Below are 10,949 nucleotides of genomic sequence, written 5' to 3' on the forward strand. Positions count from 1 at the left end.
ATTAAGTTTTGTCATATTCAGCATATAATTTTTGTTATTATATGAGACTATTTAATTTTACAGCGCATCGGCGCCTCTAACTGTAATATTGATAGAATTATATCTGAATAAATATCTAAAGTATTCGTATTGAAACTATAAATATCCAATTATCCAACATCTAAATATCCAAATAATAATTCAAAGTCATGCCAATTCATTTAAGGACTACCGGAGCTTTTTCACATGGTATTCTAGGTACCTATCTGAAACATGAAAAACACATTAGCACTTTAAACAGAAATGTTTATTTTTCTTGACACAGTAACAAACTAATGATTCCATTTGTGTGAAATGACTTCAGCTGTGGAAAAGAAGTTTTAAAACTGCAACTAATAAACGTACATACCAATAGCTGCCTACCTAATTAACCTAGTAGATACCAACAAATATTAAGAGTTAATTACGTCTAAAGATTAAGATTATTATAAGAAACGTACTAACAAAACGAAACAACAAATAAGTATTTATGCTATTTTTAAAAATACTGTATGCCACATCATATATTGTACCATACGTTATTTCTATAAAACTCAACACTCTTTCTAAAATCCGTAGCACGCCACAGAAAATCGTCGCGTCATTCCTTGAAATTGCACACAGGAAAACTTTAAGCACTTTTGCAATGGCCGCTCACACGGCCTTTCAAACGTTCACGCTCCACTGGCCAATGGATTCTATTGTATGTATGTACTATTGTTGGCACATTAAACTGACCATTTGTATACCTTATTCCCAAGAAACAAGGTCGACTGATGGTCTACTTAATGTGTTGCTGCTTACTGCTTATTGGCAACGCTGTGTGTGGCCAGAGTGGTGAAAGTCTACTGACAGTAGAAGAGCTTTTGAAACTAGACCGCTTACAATTTTTATGATAACTTGGCGATCTTTAAACTGTAGTGTGGGCTATTTGGAACTTGAAGGTCCATTTACCCTGAGGATATCATTTATATGTGTATGAAACAAAGTAATGCGGGGTGACACTTCGATTTCTTTCAACTATTGCAGTGTTGCCAGTGTTAATAGGTAGGTAGGAACTAAGGTTAGGACTTAGGTGGTGTTTCTGTGATTCTCATAATCTGAAAGACCATGTAAAGTTTTCAAAATACAGTTTTAGGGCTATGATGGTCGGTTTTTTTATCATCCGTCATCAATGTCATCATGCCTGTCACGTTCTAACAAGTATATAAGTGCAAAAGTGACGCATGACATGACAAGTAATAATGCGACCATGATACTGCCGTTGAACTAGTTGAGTAAATTTTTCCAGAAACGCTGGAGTCGGGCTACACTAAGTTTTCATACCAAGTGCTACGTATGTATATGATATTGATATGTATGCATTCTTACTGCCAAGTTGTGCAAAGTTAGTGGTTCGAGTTTATTAAAATGGTTTCTATGTTACTGTAGCTAATTTCATTGTCTGAAAGATATAAAATACTTTATTTAAAGTATTTAAAAACCCTTGGAACTAGTTGGTATTTGGTGACTGAATTATGGGTTCACACTTCTTATGCAAAAAATTATGCGAACGTAAGCGTAGGTAGTCAAATTCTTAATGAGGACATATCAGGAGTCGTGACCCTCATAAGTTGCTCTATTTTGTAGTGCTTTCCAGTCTGAACAATTTTTTGCATTCCTAATGAAGTAATAAATCTTTCTTAAAAAATCAATAAGGAAGATTCTCAATCTCAATGAGCAATGAAGTAAGTAATTATATAAATTAAATACCATCCACCGTAAAACTGACTAGAACAGTGACAGTGATGTTGTGATATAATCATTGTCACCGAACGTGGACAAGGCCAAAATGAGTAATTCTATAACCACCACATTATTATTAAGGGGACTGTATAAAAACAACAATTTACATAACAACATTAATATCCTAAAACATCTTCCGTAAAGATTCCTTCCAGATTAAGAGTAATCTGAACGAATACTATTAAATTTCTGAATGCATCATAACTTACTGCGATATTAATCTAAGCGAATCCGGTTAATTCATGCGAACATCCGAACCGAAGCTACCCCGCCCCAAGCTTAACGAAATTATCAAATTATATTACTTAAATACCACTACAAAGATTTTTTTTCATTCGCAGACGTCAACAATTTGGCCATTTTGCCGCCGATTCCGGCCCGGTGTTGCCACAATGCAAAAATCAGATATCAATAACTACTTATTCGGGATCCAATCAGCCAGAGGTGTCACATTACGATACGGCATTGTAAACGCCTTACCTATGTTTACAAACACAACAGGGGCTTGTCATAATCTGTTTTTGGACGCGTCCTTTCTATTCGGTCGGAAAAGTTTGGCGGGATTGTTTTTTTTTTCGGTGAAGCAAAGGCATGGATTTCAACGCCTCAATGTTGGTTTATCTGCACATAAAGGTGTTTCATAGAAAGGGAAGGTATTTTTTTTTTTACTTGCGTGATACGGATAATACAGGGGTGCGGATAAGGTGGTCTTCTTGACTGACAGTTGACATTCTTGATAAGAAGGTTTAAGCTTCAACAAATTTTACTTTCAATGAAACTTGGTATAAAAAACTTGCTTTGTTAAAGTATTATGTATTGTCTGATTTGTTTAAAATAGGTGTTTAAAGAAGCTGCGGTTCTGACTAGATAGAATTTTAAAAAAACTTTATAAAATGACTAACTGTAGAATACAAATAACACACAGAACTTTCCCTTTTCTCAATTAATACAATTTAATACCTTCTGCCCGCGACTTCGTCCGCGTGGCATGGTGAAGATTGATAATAACTACCCTATGTCCTTTCCCGAACCTCAATATGGAGATATCCTCAATAACAGACATACAGAGTACCTACTTTCGCATCAACAAATAGGTGTTGTTGATAGTAAGGATCAATTAAGATATTTATTTTTGCCACACCACCTGGTAAAAGCTGGGGCAAAGTAATCAGGTCCTAATTTTGAGTGGTTTCCTTATGTTAGTTTGTAGAATTGACTTTTAAATGAATATTTTCAATGATAACTATTTAATGGCGTTCATCTGGATTTGATTAGGTTTGATTTTGTTTGATATCTTACTTTGCACAACGTTATAAAGTAATATTTTGTAGATTCTGCAACCCAAATTTCGAAGAAACCGACCTCACACTATGAACGTGTCAAAGTTTATTTTATTTGAATTATTTAAAGATCTTAAGACACCGAAGTCTAAGATGTCAGAGTCATGACGGATCCGTCATGTCTCTCGACTAACATTTTATTCGAATGCAATTCCCACCCGTCCGAAAATTGCAAAACAAACAATTCTATACAACAATTACCTACACTGCGCGAAACCTCAAGCGTCAAAAATGCCAACGTTTTTGTCTGCTTAACATCACTAATAAACCGAAACACAACTCACAACTCTAACTTTCTAATTATAAAGCACAATTTCAGTTGTCTCTGTTGCCGTAGTGTTGTGAAGTGCATCAAATAGTCCGTGCGAATTCGAACCATAGAGTTTACGTTTTAGGGTTGATTTTTTAATGTTTTTATTGATGTGTAGTGCAGTGAAGCGTGTACACTGCAGGACAAGGGCTCGGTTTATTTTTTCGTTAATCCGGGTTGGATTAGGCAAAGCTTTGACTGGCAGCCGACGTCAGTTGCACGAGTCGGACTGATACTGGGAATTCGGGAAATGTGTGTGGCTTAGGGCTAGCAAATCCTAGTCGGGCCCCTTGTACTGCTAGTGTTTTGACAGGCCCTCTTTTACCTATGTATGTATAAGACATTTTAGTACAACATCCCAAAAGTTATGACATCTTTAAAAGTAGATGGGTATTACCTACCTAATAGCCGTGCCAAAAATATTAACATAAGTACATTGCCATAAAACTCATTCGTATTTTTATTTTAATGGCCTATTTTAGTGCCCTAATGCTGGGCTACTGTCTACCCTTTTTTTTCATTCGGTCCTGTCACTAACTATTTACTTCCATGTGCCACGCATCCAGTTAGGTATATTAGAACTATAACGTAGAAGTTTGCGGTAAAATTATACATAATTATTACCCTCGAAAAATATAAACTTTACATTTTCAGGTAGAAACAGTAATAATCAGTATAAAGCTACGTTATCTACTGAAACCGCTACAAACATAATATATATCACTGACCTATCACACATAGACAGTTAGTCCTCATAAGGCTAATCTGCCAAAAGTGAAGCCGAAACACGATCGATGTGTGCGTGCGACGCTCGTGTCTTACGCTCAGCGACACACACATATATACAAAAACGGGTTGCCAGAGTTCATTTATTCCCCTTAAAGTAGATGGATTTTAACCACATCCTTATACTTGGCTATCAATCATTTGGGAGTGTGTATGTAGATATTAAATTTATAGCAAAAGCTTTCAAGGTTTCTTTTAAGGACTTTGCATTTCTGTACTTTGTGAAATAATGTTTAAATAAAAAACGTTTATTTTTTTATTTTACAAATGTGCACAAATAATAGCTGGTAGAATTGACTTTGGAATAATGATTTTAAATGATAAATATTTAATGACGATCATTTGGATTCGATTTGGTTTGATTTTATTTGATATCTTACATTTAATATTTTCTTCGGGTTGGTATGGTGAAAAGTTTTGTGTTTCACTTGGGGCAAAATTTGTTTAACTCTCGTAACTTGAAACCCTCGCAACGCTCAAGATTCCATTTTTAGATATTTTGGGATCTTTATCTACTTAGCTCGATAATATTGCTAATTAGCACGAGCGGTTAAACAACAACTTTCCCTCTTGTAAAACAAATAACTATTTATCGTCAGTACTAGTAATTGTACCTGCCGGCCTAGCCAAGGTTGCAATCGCTATTGCTTCGACAACGAAACGCTTTGTGTCTCTCTATCAGTCTTCCATATAAGTGCGACAGTGACAGTTGCGTTTCGTTTTTACAGACCTTAACTGTAACACCTGTGTTCCACAAATAAAAATTACTTTACTTGCTCATCAAAATGGCGAGAGCATATTCGACTATGTTTAGTCGGTTTCCATATTGCATCGTTCCTATTTAATCTAATTTTTTCCATCCATCTCGCAGACAGTAGCGGATCAGTCGGAAATCTAAAACGAATATCACACAAAATAAAAATATGAATTTAAACTGTAATTTTATAAAAGACAAAACATAATTTGAAATAAAAGAATAAAAAACTAAAAAAGAATATTTTCTATAGTCATACAAGGAACTTAAAGTAAGCATATTAATTTTATCAATGTAATCGTCATGCCTCATTTGGAGGAAAAAAGATTCATATCACCTGGCAACATTTATAAGTAATGGCGGCTGACGAAAATTTGGATTTTTGTATTTACAATTACGTAAAAATATCACATTAAACTGGATACTTACGCGTGAAATGTTATATCAGGCGGTGTTTATCTTCCGTCCGTGTTGTTCACATTCAACGAAAACGCAAATGCAATTTTTCAACACAATTTTATTTGCCAAAAAAAAAAGGACAATGATAAAAAAAACACAATCTTGTTATATATAATTACTAACAGAATGTCGTTCGCTAGTTTGTAGTCGGTACAACGACATCTAGCAGGGAATTAGGACATCAAGAAAAATATAATAATGTTTGTATATTTTATAATAACATGTCGTTAGCCAGTTTGCCGTGGGGACAGCGACCTCTAGCGAACAATTAGGGCAAGTATATACGTTGTACACACCAGTTTGTGGCCAGTACAGTGACATCTAGCACAGAATCTTATTACTAAACTAACATTAATCTAAACACTTTAACATTCCGCCCACCAAGGACAGAATGTCCTTCTTTAGAGAGACCGCCCACCGTGACGGTCTTCTTTAGGGGTACGAAAATATTTAGTTTATTTAACAAATTATATTTTAAATGTTGGAAACATGCGGGATGAAATCAGTTAACTAGAAAGAGGTAATATACACAATTTAGAGGTAGGTCGTTTAATTATGGAGTTCCCACATTTCAAAGACACGACCCTGGTCAGGTTATCTGACCCGGGGAACTTCTGAACGATTCTACCAAATAGCCATTTGGTTGGCGGCAAATCATCCTCCTTCACCAAAACGATATCCCCAACTTCTGGCTCAGGAGTTTTGAACGCCCATTTATAGCGATGCAAAAGATGAACTAAATATTCACTCGACCATCTGCGCCAAAAGCGTTGCAGCATTCTCTGAGTCAACTGCCATCGTTTTAAGGAACTAATATTGGACTCTTCATAGTTTACTTCTGGTATTGTTACTAGAGCCTCTCCAACAAGAAAGTGGCCGGGAGTCAATGGACTTGGCTCATTGGGATTGCTAGGCAGCACTGATATAGGCCTAGAATTCAAGCAAGCCTCAACCTGGCTGAGAAGAGTAGCCATCTCTTCATATGTTAGAGTTGATTCACCAATGACTCGTTTTATATGAAATTTGGTGGATTTTATCCCCGCCTCCCATAATCCGCCAAAGTTAGGCGCTCGAGGTGGTATGAAATGCCACGTTGTTCCTTGCGTGGCCAAGGCTTTCGATATTTCTTGAACCATGGTTGATTGTTCTGACTGAAATAAGTATCTTAACTCTTTGGAGGCACCCACAAAATTCGTGCCATTATCACTATAGAGTTCAGCACAATAGCCACGACGCGCAACGAAGCGTTTGAACGTCTCGATGAATCCTCTAGAAGTTAAGTCACTAACAACATCAATATGCACGGCCTTGGTTACCATGCATACAAAAAGACAGATATATGCCTTATAAGCCTTGTGACCTCTGCCTTTGTATTTCCTTAATTGAATAGGTCCGGCATAATCTACACCGCTCCGGTAAAAGGGTCTAGCTGGGGTAATTCTAACTCGAGGTAAGGAACCCATCAGTTGGGTTTGTATCTTTGCCTTGTTTCTTACACATGTAATGCATTTATGTACGTAGGTTTTCACTAGATTTTTTGCACCCATGATGCAATATGCAGCCCGTAGGTAATTAAGCATTAGCCTCTCCCCCCCGTGCAGAGTTTTACTATGTGCATCGGCAACTAATAATTTTGATAGGGGTGAAGAATGTGGCAGCAGAATTGGATGTTTGATATTCTCTTCTTCATCCAATTTTGCTAACCTGCCTCCCACTCTAAGCACTCCCTTGACATCTAAGAATGGCGTAAATGACAAAATTTTCGAAGTCTTAGTTTTAATACAACCATGTTTCTCTATTTCGGAAATTTCTGGTTTAAATTCATTATTTTGAGCTATTTTAATGCAGGTGCTTAACGCTTCGTTTATTTCGGACGCGCTTAAATGATAACTTTGCCCTCTCAATGTCTCTGATTTCTTAGTTCTTGATCTCACAAATCTCCTGCAGTAAGCTATTACTCTTATCAGTTTTTGAAGTGACGAATACTTACTAAGTATACATTCATCTAATAAATGCTGAGTGTGATGAGATTTAATAGTTTCCTCCAGGTGTGTTTCGTTGTCAGTTGGCTTGGTGTATATAATAACTTTTTGTTGTAAGAACTGAGGACCATTTTGCCATAAAGAATTACCGATTAGTTCTGCTGGACGAATTCCACGAGATGCACAATCCGCTGGATTCTCCTTCGTCGCAACATGAGACCACTGAGAGGGCTCAAGCAGACACAGAATTTCGGAAACTCTGTTGGCCACGAATGTCTTCCAGTGGCTGGGGTGCTTATTTAGCCATGCAAGAACGACGGTGGAATCCGTCCAGGCTCTCAGGTTGCACTTCGAAACATTTAACACCTTTGAGACCTCCATTAACAGTTTAGTTAGCAGAACGGCACCGCATAGTTTTAAGCGCGGTATGCTGACTTGTTTTACTGGAGCAACTCGGGTTTTGGCTGCAACCAGCTGAACTTTAATATCCCCCGATCCACTGATAACTCGAAGATACACTGCAGCAGCAAATGCGAGTTTAGAAGCATCTGAAAACCCATGCAACTCCACTCGGGCATCATCTGCTTGCGTGTTAAGCCATCGCGGAATGATAAAGCCGGACAGTTGACTCAATTCCTCCCGGTAAGTATACCAATCATGTAATATTTCTCTTGTTGGTTCTTCGTCCCATCCTGTACCAGCTAACCATAACCGCTGTATAAATATTTTTGCTTTTATAACACATGGGGCGATCCAACCCAAAGGATCGAAAAGTCGTGCGACGTCTGATACAATCTTCCTTTTTGTTACAGGAGCAGATACAGGAGGCAGCGTGACTGAGTACTGAAACTCATCCTTCGTTTTATTCCAGGTAAGTCCTAAAATCTTTACTATATTACCTTGTTTTAATTCCAGATTCTTTTCTTCCCTTTCCAGCACTCTTTCTCCCTTCTCATATAAATCTATAGTTCTCTGTACATCTTCCTTATTACTTGCCCACTTTTGCAAAATAAAACCTCCTTTCTTAAGTAGAGCCTTCATTTCTTTATAAAGTTCTATACCCTCTTCTATGGTTTCACATCCTGTCATTAAGTCATCCATATAAAAACTATCAGCAACTCTCTTTGCTGCCATTGGATGCTCGCTCGCATGGTCAATGGCGACCTGATTAAGTGCTTTAACGGCAAGATATGGTGCTGACGCTGTTCCAAACGTAACTGTTAGCAACTTATAATCTTGTATTTCTTCGGTTTGATTATCTCTCCATACAATGCGTTGATAGTCAGCGTCCTGATCAGTCACTCTTACCATGCGATACATCTTCACGATGTCTGCAATCAGACATACGGGATGTATTCTCCATTGCATAATGAGATGACGCAACTCCGGCTGTAGCGTAGGTCCAATCATTAAACTATCGTTTAAGGATATACCTTTCTCATTTTTGCAGGACGCGTCGAAGACCACCCGGACCTTGCTAGTTGACTTGTCCTCCCTGATGACAGCGTGGTGGGGTAAATACACGCACTGTTTTTCACTTTCTCTAGCCGCAGGAACTAACATCATGTGGTCCAACTGTAAGTATTCTTTCACAACTGCTGTATACTTCTCTTTTAAATTATTGTCTTTAGCAAATTTCCTTTCCAGTGACTTTAACCTCTTAATAGCAATTTCTCTTGAATTTCCTTCTTTACAGGCTGGATTCTCATCACGAAATGGTAATTTAACCACATATCTGCCAAGGTTGTCCCGTGTAGTCGTTGCTGAAAAGATGTCTTCACATCGCTGCTCTTCGGTCGTCAACATCTTTTTTGAGGTTAATAAAGGTTCTGATTCCATCTCCCAAAACTGTTTTATTATTTCGTTGTCCGTATCCACTTGTGCATGTAATACAATTTTCCTTTCGTTATGATCTGCTGAGCCTCCAGACAAAATCCATCCTAAACTAGTACACTGTGCTATTGGAGTTCCAATAGGACCCTTCTTTACACCCTCCTGCAGTATCTGGGCATATACCGCTGCTCCCAATAAAATATCAACTTTACTTGGTGTGCCGTAACCGGGGTCAGCCAGAACCAAATTCTCTAAATGTGGCCATTCCGACGCGTCCACCTTGCGTGCAGGGAGATTCGTTGTGATTTTTGGTAACACGTATGCCTTTAACTGTACATTGAAATCCGGATTTATCAACGATTTGAGTTTCAGTAATACCATGTAACTTGTCGTTACCGACGCTTCTTCTAGCATCGTTATTGTGGACTTGATGGGAATCTTTTTTAGACCTAACCCTTGTACTGTAGCCTCTGTGATAAATGAGGATTCAGACCCTTGATCTATGAAAGCTCTATAAATTTGAAATTGACCTGTCTTAGACTCTGCTTTCACCAAAGCCGTAGCTAAGAGAACTTGGCGCTTAACCTTTCCTTTAGCGAATAGAGTTACTTGTGGTGATTGCGACGTAATATCGTTAGATGCACTACCAGACTCAGCCTTTTTCTCAACAATTTCCTCACAGGACGCTGCAACTGCTTGGTCTACGTCCCTTACATGAGCAGTTGAGGTTGAACCCCCCTTCGGATGAAGGAGTGAATGATGCCGTTTGTTACAAATGCGACAATTCATGGTATTTTGGCAGAACCGTACAGAATGATTGGCCCCTAAACAATTATAACATATACGATTGTTTGCTACAAATTCGTGTCTTTTTTCATAATCTTCTGCAGCGAATTTTTTACAGAAACATAATTTATGATTGTCACTACAAAATTCACACACTACGTTTACAGAATCATTAGCATAAAACGTTTTTGAACTGGTCGCATTCGAAGTTGACGGCCTAACATACATGTTTTTCCCTTTACTTCCAGGTTCAAGAAACTCTAAAGCTCGATACCTACTAGTCAAAAAATCTTTGAATTGTGTGAATGTGGGCAAATCATTTGGGGTTACATTCGACGTGACACTTAATTCCCACTGCTTTCGAGATTCTGGGTCCAATTTTGATGATAATAAATATATAACAATAATATCCCAAGTAGATACATCAATCCCTAAATTAGTTAAGGCGCTCAAGCAATCAGAAGACGTATCCAAAATTTCCTTTAAATGGGTAGCCGACTCCGAATTAGCGGTACGTTGGTTTAATAAACGTTTCAAAATGTTATATGAAAGATACTTTTTATTACTATATCGCTCTTCCAATAGCTTCCAGCACATCGTGTAATTTGCCTCTGTCACCGGTGTATACCTAATTATTTGTTCTGCCTCCCCAGTCAAGTACCCCTTAAGATAATGCAGCTTTTGGACGTTATCTAGTGCTCTATTGTTGTGAATTAAGGATACAAATAGATCTCTAAATGTTATCCACTCGGTGTACTTGCCTGAGAAGCTTGGTATACTAATCTTTGGTAGGCGAATATGACTTTGGTCACTATTCAAAACACTAAGATCATTTGATTTACTTGTGGTCGCTGGCTGAAGTTTAACCAAAAGAGCTTTTAGATCGCACTTATATT

General features: G+C 37.7%; 1 protein-coding gene across 1 annotated transcript; it reads right to left on the reverse strand.

Moving 5' to 3' along the window:
• Positions 1 to 207: 207 nt before the first annotated feature.
• Positions 208 to 9,681, reverse strand: LOC133529325 (uncharacterized). Its single transcript, XM_061867021.1, has 2 exons — positions 7,584 to 9,681; positions 208 to 245 (listed from the first exon to the last, which is right to left on the reverse strand). Exons 1-2 carry the CDS (start codon positions 9,679 to 9,681, stop codon positions 208 to 210), a joined length of 2,136 nt encoding a protein of 711 aa, XP_061723005.1.
• Positions 9,682 to 10,949: the final 1,268 nt, after the last annotated feature.

The sequence above is a fragment of the Cydia pomonella genome, chromosome 20 (genome assembly GCF_033807575.1).
Source record: "Cydia pomonella isolate Wapato2018A chromosome 20, ilCydPomo1, whole genome shotgun sequence".
In the NCBI taxonomy this organism is placed as follows: Eukaryota; Metazoa; Arthropoda; class Insecta; order Lepidoptera; family Tortricidae; genus Cydia; species Cydia pomonella.